The 18,658-nt window shown below is 37.5% G+C and overlaps 2 protein-coding genes across 2 annotated transcripts in view; one reads left to right on the top strand and one right to left on the bottom strand.

The window, feature by feature from the left end:
- Positions 1-18,658, top strand: part of CSPP1 (centrosome and spindle pole associated protein 1) — a 225,941-nt gene that overhangs the window by 44,952 nt on the left and 162,331 nt on the right. The gene's annotated exons all lie outside the window — the stretch shown is intronic.
- The window catches only part of PPP1R42 (protein phosphatase 1 regulatory subunit 42), a 40,289-nt gene that overhangs the window by 20,738 nt on the left and 893 nt on the right, over positions 1-18,658 (bottom strand). Inside the window, exons 2-4 of the mRNA XM_059901927.1 lie at positions 17,319-17,485; positions 15,787-15,925; positions 13,412-13,528 (exon numbers count right to left, since the gene is read on the bottom strand). Coding sequence (XP_059757910.1) covers positions 13,412-13,528; positions 15,787-15,925; positions 17,319-17,485 — 423 coding nt within the window. The remainder of the gene's footprint in view (positions 1-13,411; positions 13,529-15,786; positions 15,926-17,318; positions 17,486-18,658) is intronic.

The following is an 18,658-nucleotide window of genomic DNA, read 5'->3' as shown; positions in this document are numbered from 1 at the left end:
CAGAGGTCAGCTCAGCAATACCTTCCTAAGGGAAGCCTTCACTGGGCTCCCTAAGGCAAATCCCCCAGTTAGAGGCTCTCAGAGCAACATACTTCTCTTTTGTTGCACTTGCCATGGATGCAATTTTACTTTTGTTTTTGGGTAATTACGTGCTTAACGTTTCTCTTCCTCTCAATGCTGAGAGCTCTTTGAGTCCAGGGACTGTATCTGTTTTTTGCTCACTATTGTCTCCCCCATTGTCTAGCAAGTGCTGCCACATGGTAGGTGTTTTGAATGAATGAAGAAGAAGAAATAATGAATGCATGCATGATTGAATGGTTTAGAAGCAGGACAAGAATTTTAAACAAGAAATTATATGGAACTGTTTTGAAAAGTTTGCTGATTAGGGGTGCTGAAGACATAGAGAAAGAGAGAGGAAAGACAGGATTTATCTTCTGTTTTTTCCTCTACTCCTTTGCCACTCTCACCTTCTCCTCCCCCACCCCAAGTCTCTGCCCTGGACTTTGGACTAGGGAATAGGAGAGATGATGGCAGGGTTAGAGGATCTTGGGGGAAGGAGTCCTTGGCAGCTGTGAGTCTGTAGAAGTGAGAGGAAAGGGAATGAAATCCCAAACAGCCGAAAGGACAGAAGCCACTTGGCCCAGCTTCTTCCAGGTCCTCATGCAACCATCCTAAGGGATCATTATTTTTTTCATTTTTTTCTTTTTTCATGTATTTTCTGTAGATGCATATGAGGAACCTACAATGTCCATTTAAAGGCAGCTGGTCTAAGTGCTATAAAAACCTTTGGTAATTATAGTGGTTTTGTTAGAATTCTCTAATGATGTCCACTTCTTTTTCCCCATGGCACAAAGCTGTCTGTTGTTGAAGACTCTTAGTTAGGATGGATGTCAGCGACTTTATGTATGGCACATTGAGCTTTCTCTCCCATGGCACAGGGTTTGATGTCAGCAGCTTTTGGGCAACTTCAATCAATGAGTATAAAGAATGGAAAAATTAAATCCAAAAAATGGAGATGCTGATCCCAGGAATATATACAGAGAAATAAATTAATATTCTGATGCTAACATTCATGTCCTTTGACTAAGCCTTCAGAGGATGATTTAAAATGGACCACAAAAGCACATTTCAAACGACCCGTAGGCAAGTCTATATTCGGGCTTCCAAGAAGCTGTGTCTAGGCATTTTTAATTGCTTGTGTCTTCTTGCTGGAAGTAAAAGAACTTCAGATTTCATCCTCACTCCCTGAATATCTTTCCTTGCTCTTAAAGGCTCTCAGTCTAATGGGGGATATGGTGATATACAATAACAATGATATTAACCATTTGTTCCTTACCAGCCATTCACTGTTTTTTAAATTATGTTCTTTTTTTTTTTTAATCAAAGCAATACAATCAACACAGTTAAAGAATCAAATAAGACCATAGGGTTTATAACAAAATGTAAAGAGTACCTTTGGGCTTAAAACAAAACCACATTCAACTTCTTCAGCTATTTCTTTCTTTCTTTTTTTTTTTTTAAACATACATTTTATTTATTTATTTTTTTTTTTTTTTTTTTTTTTTTTTTTTTTTTTTTTTTTTTTTTTTTTTTTTTTTTTTTTTTACTATAAATAGCTCAATATTTATTTATTTTTTAAGGATTTATTTATTTATTTTTGGCTGCATCAGGTCTTAGCTACAGCAGGCGGGATCTTCGCTGCGGCATGTGGGATCTTTCGTTGCGGCACGTGGGCTTCTCTCTAGTCATGGTGTGCGCTTTTTCTGTTCTCTAGTTGTGGCGTGCAGGCTCCAGGGCGCGTGGGCTCTGTAGTTGTGGCGTGCGGGTTCCAGAGCCCATGGGCTCTGTAGTTTGCGGCATGCAGGGTCTCTAGTTGAGGCGCACGAGCTCAGTAGTTGTGGCGGGCAGGCTTAGTTGCCCCACGGAATGTGGGATCTTAGTCCCCAACCAGGGATCAAACCCACGTTCCCTGCATTGGAAGGCGGATTCTTTACACTGGACCACCAGGGAAGTCCCACTTCAGCTATTTCTATGCACACTTACCTCCACATTGCTAAATAACAACTGCTATTTATTGATTTTTAAATCTTAGGTATTTACTGAATTCCTACTATGGAAGATGATGATTTAGTTTTCATAAGTATTACTCCAACCCCTACGACTCTTCCCTTCCTCCATCCTGTCAACAGAGTCATACTTAATAAGATTAATATCCATTGACCATATTACTAAGATCACTTAAGTATTATTCAGAGCTAAACCACATAATGCACAATGGTTGCTTCTTATTTTCCCTAGAGTTAAAAATTGGTTGGTTATTTATTTGCTTAGTTTTCTATGTATTTATCACCAATTCAGCCTGAGGCAACCTGGGCTAGTAGATGTTTTCCTAGGACATTCCTTCACTTCAAATTCCCTTCAGATTCTTTCTGGGAATTTCCTTAACCTTTCTTCTGTTTCCTAGATCCCATGTCTTCCCTTTTCCTATTTTCCTCTCCTGTTTAGGTGGAACACATTTTCCAAGAACTGCCTAAAAAACGTATGTGGGACATAAATTTTTTTGAAACCTTGCATTTTTAAAATGTTTCATACCTCCATAATTGCCTGAAAAATTGACTGAGTATATAATTCTAGATTGAGAATACTTTTAACTCAAAAATTTGAAGACATTATTCTACTGTCTTCCAGATTGAAAAGTCTGATAATTCTGATTCCATTTTGATTTCTGATTCTTTGTATTATGATCCTCTTTTCCTCTGTAGAAGCCTTTAGGAACTCTTTACTCCCGGTGTTCTAAAAACTTTTAAGGATAGAGCTGGGTGTGGGTTAGTTTTCATCCACTGTGCTGGCATTTGGGAGACTGTTTCAATCTGGAAACTCATGTCCTTTGGTTCTGGAGACTTTTTCTAATATTAAAATTAACTATTGAATTATAATTTACATATAACAAAATACATTTATTTAAATGACCAAACCATGTACATCCATACAATGACCACCATAATCAAGAAAGAACATTTTTGGGCTTCCCTGGTGGCGCAGTGGTTAAGAATCCACCTGCCAATGCAGGGGACACGGATTCGAGCCCTGGCCTGGGAAGATCCCACATGCCGCGGAGCAACTAAGCCCATGCACCACAACTACTGAGCCTGCCCTCTAGAGCCCGTGAGCCACAACTACTGAGCCCCCGTGCCACAACTACTGAAGCCCGTGTGCCTAGAGCCCATGCTCTGCAACAAGAGAAGCCACGACAATGAGAAGTCCGCGCACTGCAACGAAGAGTAGCCCCCACTTGCCGCAACTAGAGAAAGCCCACGCACAGCAACGAAGACCCAACACAGCCAAAAATAAAAACAAATAAATAAATTAAAAAAAAAAAAAAGAACATTTTCAGCATCCCAAAAGATTCACTTATGGCCCTTTCCAGTCAGCCTCTTACCATTCCCATCAGGCAGCCATTGATCTGCTGCTACTATATACATTTGTTTTCACTTTTCAAGAGTTTCATATATATGGGGTCATACTGCATGTACTCTTTTTTTTGTCTGGCTTATTTCACTCAGTATAATTGGTTTTTTATCCATGTTGTCATGTGCATCAGTAGTTTATTCTTTTTATTGCTGAGTGATATCCCATTGTATGGAACACAGTTTGTTTCTCCATTCCCATTTGAGGAAGATTTGGTTGTTTCCAAAATTACAAATAAAGGTACTATAAATATTTGCATACAGGTATTTGTGTGAACATAGGTTTTCATTTCACTTGGGTGAATACCTAAGAATGGGATTGCCGAGTCATATGGTAAGTGCATTTTTAACTTTATAAGAAACTGTTAAACTGTTTTCCAAAAAGGTTGTACCATTTTACATTTTCCTCAGCAGCGAATGAGGGTTCCAGTTGCTCCACATCCTCATCCAAAATTGATACTGCCAGTCTCTTTATTTTTAGCCATTCTAGTGTGTCTGTAGTGGTATCACATCTTTGTTTTAATTTGTATTTCCCTGATGAATAATGATACTGAGCATCTTTTTTTTTGTTTATTGACCATTAGTATATGCACTTTTGTAAGTTTTTGTTGAAATCTTTAGCCCATTTTTAATGTATTGCTTGTCTTCTTACTATAGAGTTGTAAGAGTTTTTAAAAATATATTTTGGATAAAAATTGTTTGTCAGGTACATGATAGCTAATATTTTCTCTCTATGGTTCACTGTTTCATTAATAATGTCTTTCAAAAAGCAAGTTTTAAATATTGATGAAGTCCAGTTTATCAATTTTTTATAGGTCATGTTTTTTGTGTTCTTTTAAAGAACTCAAATGTATGTTTTTTTTCTAGAACTTTTATTTTTTAGCGGTTAAATTTGGATATGATATATTTTGAGTAAGTTTTTGTATATGGTATGAAGGGTGAAGGCTCACTATTTGGATGTCCAGTTGTTCCACCAGCATTTGTTGAAAGGATTATCCTTCCCTCATTGAATTATCTTAGAACCTCTGTAAAAAAAAAATCAGTTGAACATAGGTATAGATTTATTTATAAAGTCTTTGTTTCCTTGATCTCTGTATCCATCCTATGCCAGTACCACACTGTCTTGATTATTACAATGTTAAAGTCATAAAATCAGGTAGCATTAATTCTTTTTACCAATATTGTTTTGGTATTTTAGGTCCTTTGCATTATCATGTAAATTTTAGAATCAGCTTGTCAATTAAAAAAAAATCTGCTGGGATTTTGACTGGGATTATGTTGAATGTATACATTAATTTGGAAAGAATTAGCAACTTAATAATATAGAGTCTTCCAATCCATGAAAATGTTATTTCTCTTCATTTATTTAGGTCTTCTTTAATTTCTCCCAATATTTTATAGTTTTTATTCTATAGCTCTTGCATGTATTTTCTTAAATTTATTCCTGAGTATTTAATCTTTCTTGACATAAATTGTAAATGGTATTTTTAAAAAATATCATTTTCCAGTTGTTCATTGCTAGTATGTGAGAATTGATTTTTTGCATATTGACCTTGTATCCTATGACATTACTAAATTTATAAGTTCTAATAGCTTTTTATAGATTTGTGATTTTAAATATATACCCAATCATGTAGTCTGCAGATAAAGATAGTTTTACTTCTTCCATTCCAAACTGAGTGTTGTTTCAGTTTCTTGACTTATTGCACTGGCTAAGCCTTCTATAAAGCAGAGTAAACATCCTTGCTTTACTCCCTGTCTTGAGGGGGAAAGAATCCAGTCTTTAATCATCAAGTATGATATTTTTGTTGATTTTACATGAATGCCAATTATCAGGTTACGTTCCCTTCTATTTATAATTTGTTGAACTTTTATTTTTTTTAAAATTTTATTTATTTATTTATTTATGGCTGTGTTGGGTCTTCGTTTCTGTGCGAGGGCTTTCTCCAGTTGTGGCAAGTGGGGGCCACTCTTCATCGCGGTGCGCGGGCCTCTCACTATCGTGGCCTCTCTTGTTGCGGAGCACAGGCTCCAGACGCGCAGGCTCAGCAATTGTGGCTCACGGGCCCAGTTGCTCCGCGGCATGTGGGATCCTCCCAGACCAGGGCTCGAACCCGTGTCCCCTGCATTGGCAGGCAGACTCTCAACCACTGCGCCACCAGGGAAGCCCCTGTTGAACTTTTAAAAATGCATTTTGTGCATCTATTGAGATGATCATAGAATATTTCTCCTTTAATTTTTTTGGTGCATCACATTGATTTTTTAAAATATTTATTTATTTATTTGGTTGCACCAGGTCTTAGTTGAGGCAGGTGGGCTCCTTAGTTGCAGCATGTGGACTCCTTAGTTATGGCAGGTGGGCTCCTTAGTTGTGGCATGCAAACTCTTAGTTGCGGCATGCATGTGGATCTAGTTCCCTGACCAGGGATCGAACCCAGGCTCACTGCATTGGGAGCGCAAAGTCTTATCCACTGTGCCACCAGGGAAGCCCCCATCACGTTGAGTTTTTGAATGTCAAACCAATCTTTGATTTCTGGGATAAATCTCACTTGGTCATCATGGATAATCTTTTTATATATTGCTGGACTTTTTTAAAAACTTAATTTATTTTTGGCTGTGTTGGGTCTTTGTTGCTGCGCACGGGCTTTCTCTAGTTGCGGCCAGTGGGGGCTACTCTTCACTGTAGTGTGTGGGCTTCTCATTGCTGTGGCTTCTCTTGTTGCAGAGCACGGGCTCCCGGTGTGCGGGCTTCAGTAGTTGTGGCACGCAGGCTCAGTAGTCATGGCTCGTGGGCTCAGTGGTTGTGGCTCGTGGGCTCTAGAGCTCAGGCTCAGTAGTTGTGGCGCACGGGCTTAGTTGCTCCGTGGCATGTGGGATCTTCCCAGACCAGGGCTCGAAACTGTGTCCCCTGCATTGGCAGGTGGATTCTTAACCACTGCGCCACCAGGGAAGTCCTATATTGCTGGATTTTATTTGATAATATTTTGGTAGGGACTTGTGAATCTATGTTCATGAGGGATATTGTTTTTATTTATTTTACTCATTGTAGTTTTCTTGTAATAGTGTTGGGGATAGGATGATGCTAGCCTGATAACAGGAGTTGAGAAGTATTCCCTGCTTATCTATTTTTCTGAAGTAGTTTTCGTAGTTTTGATATAGTTTCTTTTTTAAGTGTATGATAGAATACATCAATGGAGCCATCTGGGCTTGGAGTTTTCTTTGTGGCAATGTTTTTATTTATAAATATGATTTATTTAATAGATTTACTTAATAGACACAGAGCTGTGATTTTTGAACCACAGCCTCTCTGGTTCAACTTCTTCACAAATTAAACCTGTCCCCTCTAACTTTGTTTTTAAGGTGTTTTAGCCTTTTAATTTTCCCTTCTCTTGTCCTTTAGTTTATATACTGAAATTTCAGGTATGGGAAAGTATTTCATGAAAAGCCTGAAATTTCTCAATCCATAACATGGAAATAAGTTTCTAACAGGTATGTGGGGCTTTGGTTGCAAGAAAAAACAATGCAAATACCTGTTAAATACTCTATTCTGAAATATGCAAAAAACACAGTTGACCAGACCTAATCTCGCTATTGCCAAATTCAGTGCATTTCTGTTAACCTCTTATCTGCCCTCATGTCAGCCACTCAACAGCATTCAAGTCAAGTGGCCATTCCCTCTTCCTTAAACCTCCGTTTTCTCTTGTCTTCTCCTACATCATTGACTCCTACTAGTGCCTTCTCATCTAAATGGTCTCTAAATATTGGAATGGGCTCATTTATTCTTTTTTTTTTTTTTTTAAATCCACACAAATACAGTCTATTTATTTTCAACAATAATGACAGTGTGATTTAATGGGGAGGGGAAATATTGTTAATAAACAATGTTGGGACAATTAGATATCTATATATTAAAAAAAACTCTGTAAACTTTAAACCCTAATTTATACTACGCACAAAAAATTATTCAGGATGTGTACACATTTGAACATACAAGGTTAAATGATAGGGTTTCTAGAAGAAAACATTGGAGAATATCTTCTTGACCAGTAAGCAAAATTCGTTTAAAGGACATTAAAAAGCACTACCCCTAAGAGAGAAAAAATTGATAAATTGGACTTTATGAAAGTGAAAAACATTTGCTCTTCAGAAGACACTCTTCAGAAAGTTCAAAGGCAAACTGCAAGCTTGGTGAAAATATCTGCAAAAACACTTTTAAACATTTTCAGAACTCTAATGAAAAACTGATGAACTCATAAAAGTGCTAACAAAAGATCAAGATGAAAAAAAAATTTAATTACATGGGACTGAGTGAACTGATGAGGATGAGTATAATTTTTGTGACTTTCTGTCTGAATTAAGAAAAAAAAAATCCAACAAGGACTCAGAGGCAAAGAATATACAAATCAATTTTCACTGCAAAGTAAAGGAGCTGTTACAGTGGAGGATTACTGGACTGAATGCCAATATTATGACATAGTATGAGTGTGTTTCATGTTTGGTAATTGCAATCATTGTTGCTTTTGTTGTGGTCATCCATGTACAATGCTTGGTGTCAGTCTATTTATCTCTTGTAAAAATAAAATACAGTGTGTGTGTGTGAAAAAAAAAAAAAACAGACCCTCCCAAAGAAACATATATGAAACGCTAATAACACATTAAAAAAAAAGCTTACATCATCAGTAATTGGATAAGCATACATTAAAACCACAAAGAGACACCACCTTACACACACTTAGATGGTTAAAATTAGAAGTCTAACAATATTGGAGAGGATGTAGAACATCTGGCACTTGGTGGTAAAATGATATATCACTTTGAAAGCTATTAGGCAATTTATTATAGGGTTATATATTCAACTACGTTATATCCCAGCTAATCCATTACTAGGTTTTTACCCAAGAGGAATGACAATATACTGTACAAGAATGTGTATGGTGGCTTTGTTTGTGATAGGCAAAAACTGGAGACAACTCAAATATCCATCAACAGGAGAATGTATAAGCACACCATGGTATAGCCATGGAATAATACTCAACAATAAAACATAAACTACTCATATATGCAACACCATGGATGAATCTTAAAAACATGTGAGTGAAAGAAACCTAACACATATGACTCCATTTACATAATGTTCTAGAACAGACAATGGAAATCAGAACGATGGTTGCCTCTGGGGTCTGGAGAGTTGACTGAAAGAGGCATGAGGGAACTTTCTGGGGGTGGAGGAGATGTTAAATACTTTTTTGATTTGAGTAGTGACTATGTAGGTTTACACATTTGTCAAAATTTGTCAAACTGTATACTTAAAATTTATGCATTTTATTACATGTAAATTATACCTCAATTAAAAACAGAGTATGGGAGAAAAAATTAAATAAAATTGCTTCTCCCTGTCTCCTCTGACTGCCTTTACTTTCAGAGATAACCACCATTAACCACATACATCATATTATTTAGTTCTGTTATAGCACTTCTCCAATTTGTTACATATGTATGCATGTGTATGTATAAGTATATGTATATATAAAATTGTTTAGCTTCCATTTAAATGTGTGGGTTCAGTGCTCATTATAGGTCTTTTTTTCTTTTTTTTTTTTACCACAACTTCTCATTCATTCTTGTATGGCTAGATTTTGTCATCAAATTTTTTCTTCTAGGGGATTACTGGGTGCTGTATTTCCTGAGTTCTTGTGAATCCGTGAATGCCTGTCTGACACCTTTACGCTTTTTTTTTTTAACATCTTTATTGGAGCACAATTGCTCTACAACGGCGTGTCAGCCCCTGCTATACAACAAAGTGAATCAGCCACACATACACACACATCCCCATATCTCCTCCCTCCCACGCCTTCCCCCCACCCTCCCCACCCCACCCTTCTAGGTGGGCACAGAGCACCGAGCTGATCTCCCTGTGCCATGTGGCTGCCTCCCACCAGCCATCCATTCTACACTTGGCAGTGTATACATGTCCATGCCACCCCCCAACGTCGTCCCAGCCCACCCCGCCCCCTCCCCATGTCCTCAAGTCCACTCCCCATGTCTGCATCTCCATTCCTGACACCTTTACACCTGAACAACATTTTGTTGGGCCTGCAATTTTTGGATCACACTTTTTTCCTTCAGAAACTCACATATGCTTTCCCTTCTTTCCCTGTATTTTAATGTTGCTATAAAGAAACATGAGGCTGGCCTTATTTATCAGCCTTTTAAGTAAATATTTTTTGTTTCCTCTTTTCAGATGCCTAAGGATTCTCTCAATTTTTTTTTTTTTTTAATATTCAGTAATTTACCAGGGTTGATCTTGGTAGTGTTCATTCTGTCTCAAATTTCCTACAACATGGTCTACTTGGAATGTGCTTTTAATTATGGAGATTTAGTTCTTCCTTCATTTAAAGGAAAGTTTTTTTTCCTATTTTATCTTTCATTTTTTTTATACCACTTGTTATATCTCTACTTCAGGGATACCAGTTATCCTTTGTTTAGTGTCATCATCGGAAGATATCTATTATCTTGCAATTATTTTAATGCATTTATCCTAAGTACCCAGGTGCCAGCTCTCTGCCTGTCTCCCATATTGTGAGCCCTAGGGCCTCTGATAGGAGGCCTTGCAGACCATCCAGAATGATCGGATCCTGCCCAGGCATCACCATATCTGCAGCGGGACCTCTGCCCCACGCCCCTGGGAACCAGCCCAAGCTCTAACACCAGCTTTTCAGCAGCAATGGCCTCACCGTGGGCTTGGCCAGGTTTTCCTTTGTCCCTCAGCCCTTCATTTCAGCTCCCGTTTCCTATAGGTTCTGTTCTCTTTCATGCCAACTCAGATCTCAGAAAAGGATCTGGGATTGACCACCAAGCCCCCTTCTCCTAAGTTGCCCTTCTAATTTTTTAGGTCCCAAACTCTTCCCTGTGTTTGCAGACCTCAGACCAAGCTGTGGGGAGTTGAGGGGTTTTCCCACTGACTGCCCCCATGTGTTGGGTGGTCAAACTTACTCATCTTGCCAACTCCTTGCAGCCTATTGGTCTCACATCTCCAGTCTCAACCCCTATGGCCCTGATTCCTGGGAAGCACCTGTTCTTTTCATCCAAGGGGGGGACCTTCAGGAGTGCTGCTCCGTTCCCTACCTGCCCACTCACTTCCCTACCTGCCTACTCTGAAGGGCACCTGGTTCCTCATTCATCAGGGTTTCTCCTCTCAGGCGGTTGGTGCTCTGCAGAAGCCTCATTTATTCTTTATCTTTGTCTGTCACCCAGTCCTATGACTCTTAAGTATCATTTAAATGCTGTTGACTCCCAAACTTTCCAATCTTGCTTTTCCTTTGAACTCCAGATGCCTACTTTACACGTGCATTTCAATATCGAATCGGCATCTCTATAGAAGGAATTCTTTTATTCCTTCCCTTGTATCCCCCAACTTGTAAAGGCTACCATACCACTGTCTCCTTAGTTCCTCACACAAAAACCTTGATTCTTCTTTTCTTTATTCCTACACATCTTACTAATCAGCAGATTCCATGAGTTCAACCTAAATATACCTTCAATCCATCCACTCCTTTTTATCTCCAAGCAGCCATCTTCTCTTACTTAATCTTTGCAGTAGTCTCCCAACTGACCTTTTTGCTGTCATTCTTGTAACCCATTCTTCACATAGCTGATAGGGAAATCTTTAAAAAATATAATCTTTTCGGTGACTTTCTATTGCACTTAGAATATAGTCTACTTCATGACCATGGCCTAAAAGGACCTTTATTCTAAGTGCAGTGACTTTCTGTTGCACTTAGAATATAGTCAACTTCATGACCATGGCCCCTATACCTTCCTTTCTAATCTCACGTTAACTTGGCCTGAGACAATCATTGTAGGCAAAATAGCTTGGTTTTAATGTCATTCAGAAAAACTTCCTTTGGGAGTATTTATAGGCTAGCATTTTTGTCCTGTTAAACTCTCCTTTTCTATTCAGAGTTTAAAGCATAATAGAATAAGACTTTAAAAGTAATGACAATAACTGCATTGAATCTTGGTAATTATGATAATTAACAACTAACCAGATCTTTCAAGATATATTCATATATTCACCACTCATTACTGAACATTTGCCAAGCATTGTGCTTAGAACCTGGCCTTCAAAAACATTTAGGGAAAATACTTATCTTGCAGATTTGGGAGGCTGGATTTCTCCACTATTCTCTCCCCAGGAAAGGTGAGCTGCTGTCTTTAGCCACTCTGTTTCCATTTCCCATGGGGTGAATGTTGAACACTGTGCACATCCCAGGTCCTCTCTACTTAATCAAATACCTAAACTCCAGGCTCTGTCACTTTGAATAGGACCACATATATAGTATACAGTATCTTATATAAGACTACCCATCTATCACAGTATGGATACAAATACTGTGAAATCATAGGAAAATTAAATAATTCTGATGAATACAAAATGCCCAATGAAAAAGCGTAGAAGAGCAGTCTAAAATTTTAAATATTTTGAATGCAGAATTGATCCCATGAACTTCTTAATTCCTTCATGTTGTAAGTTGAAATGACTAATTGAGTCATGCTTCCTTATTTCTTTTTATTTGAAATATCTACCATGATTGTTCAATGGCATTTTGAATATTTTGGGGAATTCATTTGTAGTAGAATAATATTTCTTTTCATAATTATCTACTGCTTACAGTAGTTACGAGATGAGCCAGGTAATAGTCCTGAATTTGGAAACAAGACCAGGGGTAACTTTTTTAGGGTCAGAGGATAGCTGTCTGAAAGTGGTTTTGAAATAAGAGCTCTGTTTATGGGAGAAAGAAGCCTATTCTTCCTTCTATGGTCCTATGTAAAGAAATTATATCACAGGGCTTCCCTGATGGCGCAGTGGTTAAGAATCTGCCTGCCAAAGCAGGGGACACAGGTTCGAGCCCTGGTCCAGGAAGATCCCACGTGCCACGGAGCAACTAAGCCTGTGCGCCGCAACTACTGAGCCCGCATGCCACAATTACTGAAGCCTGTGCACCTAGAGCCCATGCTCTGCAACAAGAGAAGCCACCACAATGAGAAGCCTGCACACCGCAATGAAGAGTAGCCCCCGCTCGCTGCAACTAGAGAAGAGCCCATACGCAGCAACGAAGACCCAACACAGCCAATAATAAATAAATAAATAAATTTATTAAAAAAAAAAAAAAAAGAAATTATATCATAGCCCACCCCATTGTCAAACCAGAAACTGTGAGGTTTTGGCAATGGTTAAGCTCACAGATGACTGTTTCCAGGAAGCCTTCCCTAGCCCCAGGCTAAGTTAGTGATACCACAATACTTATGAAAACAGAATCACATTGTAGTCTTATCACTTGTTGACTATGGGTTTTTTTTTTAATCCCTGGGACTCTACTCTTTCTTCCTCTGTTCTTTCAATACATGGAGTAGTATAGTACCCGGCAAATGTGTAGGTGCCCAATACATGTTTGAATGAATGAGTAATTGAATGAATATGGCATGATATGGCATAACATGACATGAATATAGCTAGTGCAAATTAGAATAAATTAAAGATCCAGGTGTTCCCCAAAGAGGAGCAGCCGGGAGAGAGTTCAGGTCTAATCACAGTTACTAGAAACTCATTCGTTGGGAGATCAGAGTTAAGGGGCAAGAAATCTAGTCTCCAGAGGGAAACATTTGATAGAAAAATAATATAGAGTGGAAAAAGTATATACTTCCTTCTCAGAGAAACATTTTTCTGTTGGTGAGGGATGGAGGCATTGGGGTATGGAAGAGAAAACCAGGTAAGACAGCAGAATTATGCAAATAAATGCATTAAGAAGTAAAGATTCATAAACTAGTTTTAGGACAAATTCAGAATAGTTTAAAAAGTAATACATTTTATAGTTATTTAGCAAAATAAGTATTTTTCAATCACAATTTCATGTAAATATTAAAACATTTTTCCTTTACCTTACCTTCACATGCAGAAGTTGGTTGTCAACTGCTATGAGCTGATTAAGATTCTCCAGTATTTCTAAGTCTCTTATGTCATCAATATTATTATTGCTGATATTCAATATAGAGAGGGATTTCTGTAAGAAAGGTAACTAAATTAGGGTTAATAAATAGTCTAATTAAATACTATATATAGAAACAAGAAATCCTAATCTGTGAAAAATTAAAAATTTATCAGTTCAGGCTGTTTTGCTCTTTAGGCAAGAAAATAAAAATCCTTGGAGATTATGTCATATCTTTTTTCAGATGGAATTTTTAGAACTATAGTAATTGTAATGTAACTTACTATTTTTGTCTAAAGTTCCTTTGTAAGTCCAATTTTTCTCTTCCAAGATATAAGAGAAATTTATAGAAAGAAGCCAAGAAAGAAGCAAAGAGAGAAAAAAGATGTCCCAATAAGCAAATGATAACACAATATAGAAAAAATGGTTATTTCAGTTCAAGCAAATTATCATTTTGTGTTAAATATCACTAAGATTAGGGAGAAATAATTTTTTGTTTGTTTGTTTTGGGTTTTTTTTGGCCACATTGTGTGGCTTGTGGGATCTTAGTTCCCAACCAGGGCTCGAACCTGCGCGCCATGCATTGGAAGCGTGGAGTCTAACCACTGGACCGCCAGGGAAGTCCCTGGGAGAAATAGTTTTTATCTTTATTTTTCTAAATAGGAAACATGACCAAGAATTGAAAGAATATCTGATTTTTATTTTTATCTCTATCTCTCCATATAGTTTTCTCTTGGTAATCCATATGTTCAGAAACCAGTTAAAATAATAATTATCTAATTAACAAGAAGTTCAACATCAGCCGTTAATGAGGACATAAATATACAATAGAGCAACACTAAATCAGAGCCATCTTAAAATCTAAGGCCCGGGATTCTCTACCAATATGGAGACTACCCACCCAGGTGTCCACACATAGCTAACCTTTAGAGAAGATACTTCCTGATACTTTTTAAGACCTGATGTACAGCTTAAAAAGTATACCTTATATTTAGAATTTCAGAATCTGCTTGCATCTGCAAAAATGAGCAAGCAAAAAAACATTTTCGGTAATAATCTGTAATAAAACTATCCATCTCCACAGTGGCGTGAGTCTGCTTGGTTCAGCTGAGGTTGAGCTGAGACACAGTTGTTTCTATGGGATAGTAGGGAGGGTAGGACAGAAATCAGATCACTCCTTTCTTTTTCAATTTATAGCACTACCCCTCAATTGTTATAAATTTCGTTAAAAAAACCTTCTGTTGCCCTCTGTTTTTGGGCCCTCTAAAGTAAAACCAACGAAATCTGTTCCATTTACATTCCTTGCCCCAGAATTGAAAGTAGCATATCCTATCAAATCTCATTTTGAGGATCAGTAAAAGCCTCCACGGCACCCTCTGGCTCCCTGCTTCTCAACTCATTGTGAAACATCTATGTGATTTGACCGGTTGTCAGGTGACAGCTGGAACCTCATATCTGTGCTCTCAGTTCTACCTGCTTTGGATGAGGCAGAGCTGTACGTAATGCAACCTACAATCAAATCAGGATCCAGGGAAAAAATGACTTATCATTATAATGATTCTCTAGGTTGTTTAAATTTTTCCAAATAACTGTGCTTTCCTCTTTCCTTAGGCTTTTTTCCTAAAATTTTAAGTTTTGAGTCATCATGCTCACACCAAGGTCAAAATAGGAATGAGTTAACATCTGTATTAGAACTTCATACTTTATATAACCTTTTCTCATCCTTCTTTTGATCCTTCCAGTTACCCTAGGGGCAGGAATTATTATTCCCATTTTATAGCTGCTGAGTCTCTGAGAAATTATGTAGGAAAAATTAGTTTTAGTTCTCAAATTCTCAACTGGCCATATAAACATGCAGAGTATTACAATGTCCAGATATACCTTCCTTTTTTCATTATAAGTATTGATCACTATATTCTTTGTCAGAATACTCAAATGTGGGGCTTCCCTGGTGGTGCAGTGGTTGACAATCTGCCTGCCAATGCAGGGGACGCGGGTTCGAGCCCTGGTCTGGGAAGATCCCACATGCCACGGAGCAACTGGGCCCGTGAGCCACAATTGCTGAGCCTGCGCGTCTGGAGCCTGTGCTCCGCAACAAGAGAGGCCGCGATGGTGAGAGGCCTGCGCACCGCGATGAAGAGTGGTCCCCACTTGCCGCAACTGGAGAAAGCCCTCGCACAGAAACGAAGACTCAACACAGTCATAAATAAATAAATAAAAGAACGTGAATTTCTTAAAAAAAAAAAAATCCTGCTCCCCCACTGCAGACCAGTTGAAATCAGATCACTGGGGTAGGAAAAAAAAAAAAAAAGAATACTCAAATGTGGCCTTACTGCCAGAGAATGAAGAGTTCTTGGATCAAACAGGAGCTTTTCTCCAAGGGGAAGCCTCTGACTCTCAACATGAAGCTCTCTTAGTCCTTCTAAGCCTTCCAAGCCTTCTATGACAGCAATGTAGTTGCCTCCCAGATATCTGCAAAATATAAACCATTTTTTAAAATTTATTTTTTTATACAGCAGGTTCTTATTAGTCATCCATTTTATACACATCAGTGTATACATGTCAATCCCAATCTCCCAGTTCATCACACCACCACCACCAACCCCCGTAAACCATTTTAAAATAGACATTCTGAGAGCATCATGGTCTAGAAGTGATAAAAACATAATAACAAAATCATGGAGCTATGTGAAAATTATACGGTTGACCATTGAACATTGTTGGGGGTGTGTGGTTAGGGGCGCTGACCTCCCTGCAGTGGAAAATCTGCATATAACTTATAGTGGGCACTCTGTATCTCTGGTTACTTTGCATTTGCAGATTCCACCAACCATGGATCATGGCTCGTGTAGTCCTGTATTATTTACTATTGAAAAAAATCCATGTGTAAGTGGATCTGCACAGTTCAAACCTATGTTGATCAAGGGTCAACTGTACGTGCAGAGTGTTCTCTTTATATTGAATCAATGAAAAGTTTATTTATTTGATTCTTACACTTAATTAAGTCTGAGAAATGTTTATTTTTTTAAAGTGAGAGAAATAGTCCTGTCTACCAGTGCTCCTGTTGTGTTGAAGTGCATAAGAATCACCTGGGTCATAGGTTTAAAAATGAAGATTTCTGAGCTTAACCTCCAGAGATTCTGATTTGGTTACCTAGGTTGGAACCCAGCAATCTGCATTTTTTAATTGACATATAGTTGATTTACAACATTGTGTTAGTTTCAGGTGTACAGCAAAGTGATTCAGTTATATATATATTTTTCAGATTATTTTTCCATTATGGGTTATTATAAGATATTGAATATAATTCCCTGTGTTATATAGTAAAGCCTTGTTGCTGATCTGTTTTGTATAGCAATCTGAAGTTTTAATAAGCATCTTCCACCCCACTTATTTTCCCCATTCTGAGGCACTTGGCCTGCTTTTTGAGAAGTACTGATCGTTCCTCCAATCTGGGGAAATTGGATCCACTGGACCTCATTGTTTAAAATCATCATAGGCAGTAAATGCCTTTTACAATCACATCTATATCAACGTTACCAGCTCTATGACCCTGCCCTTTTGAGATGTGTGATTCTAAAAGGCACAGAACTCATTTGGGTTTCATGGAAACTTTTTTCACCAGTTGAGCCTAAATAAGCAGGTTTCAGGTATCCCTATAAGCCCTTAAGACAATTCACCCTCTTTCAAAAGAAGTTATCAGGGTTAATAAAACACAAATTGTCAAGTATTACATGTATAACTATTTATTTAATACTAATAATACTGCAAAAGAATAAAAATGAGGCAGATAAAGGAAATGCCTGCATGCAAAAATATTACTGTAATGATGACAATTACATTACTTAGAAATAAAAGCACTTACAGTTTTTCCAGTTTCTTTAATGACCCGAGGTTCTCTATACATGAAATACAATTGTTTTGTAGGTATAAGTGGGTCAGATTTGTGGCATAATTCAGGTTAGTGATTTGACTAATACAGTTATCATACAAATATAAAACACTAAGATTTTTGCAAAGAGAGAGGTCTTCCTAAAAGAAAAATAAAAACAGGTGATACTTAATTTCTCCTGAAAACTTGTGTTTTTAAGAAAGTTTTTCACTTAATCATTCTACACATTTCATTAAGGTTAATATAAAAGAACAGAATTCCTCTGTTCTTAACACAGTCAAAACGAGATTAGAATGATTATAAAATTAGTTCTAGGTTTTAGTATTCTGTAACCTTATCAATAAAATTGTGTTTGTTAAGAAAGATTTTCCTAGGGCAAGCAGTTTTCCTTGGAAGCAATTAGGCTCCTCTGGAAGTTGAAGCATCTAACAAATTATTGCTTCAACATTATGAATCAGGGCTTAATCTTTCTGTAGGATTGGAAATAAACTGTTGTGGTTTATAATACTGAAAAACCACTGGAAGTCACCTAGATATTCAAGAACAATGGATTAATAAAGAAACTATGATAATGCTATTGAAGGGAATACTGTATAACCATTAATTATCCTTTAATTTCTTTAGTAATATCTTGTAGATCTCATAACAAAATGAAAACAGTATATTCAACATGACCCATTATTGTAAAATTATATGAATACATGCCTAGAAAAAAGACTGAAAGGACATCACCTAAATGTTAACATTGGTTTTCTATGCATGGAAGGATTTCAAGTCAATTTCTTTCTTTTTATATTTATTTTATATGTATTTATATGTGTTTTATAAATGAACACCACTTACTTTTGAGGTAAGAAAATAAAGGTATTTTAAAAAGTCTGTCATTTCTTGTGTGGTGGTAGAGTTAGTCTAGAGTAAGTAGGCAAGAGGTAAAGTGAAATTCTGCTCAAAAATATCTCAGCTTTCATTAAGTCAACAAGATCTTTTAAAATACAGCCACATCTTAGGAACCGGTTGAATTATTTAAACCAGTTTGCTTTCGTCCTAACAGAGGTCCTCCACACTGAAGGAGCACTGATTGTGAGGGGCCAAAAGTACATTAAATGGAAGCTCTCCGGAGAAAGCTGTCTGTGATGGTATGATGAGGCAGAGTTCTCTGGGCAATAAAGAGGAAACATGAGGTTTGGGCAGTTAGGGAGAAGGCTCACCTGGAAACTGGAAAGGAATATAGAATGGGAGCTGAAGAAGGTCTCTGCAAAAAAAAACCCCTGACTGTCTTAATTGACAATTTTGCCTGGAGCTTTTGTGTTTTT

This window comes from Balaenoptera ricei, chromosome 17, assembly GCF_028023285.1.
Source record: "Balaenoptera ricei isolate mBalRic1 chromosome 17, mBalRic1.hap2, whole genome shotgun sequence".
Taxonomy (NCBI): domain Eukaryota; kingdom Metazoa; phylum Chordata; class Mammalia; order Artiodactyla; family Balaenopteridae; genus Balaenoptera; species Balaenoptera ricei.
This window is presented reverse-complemented; position numbering and strand designations above follow the sequence as displayed.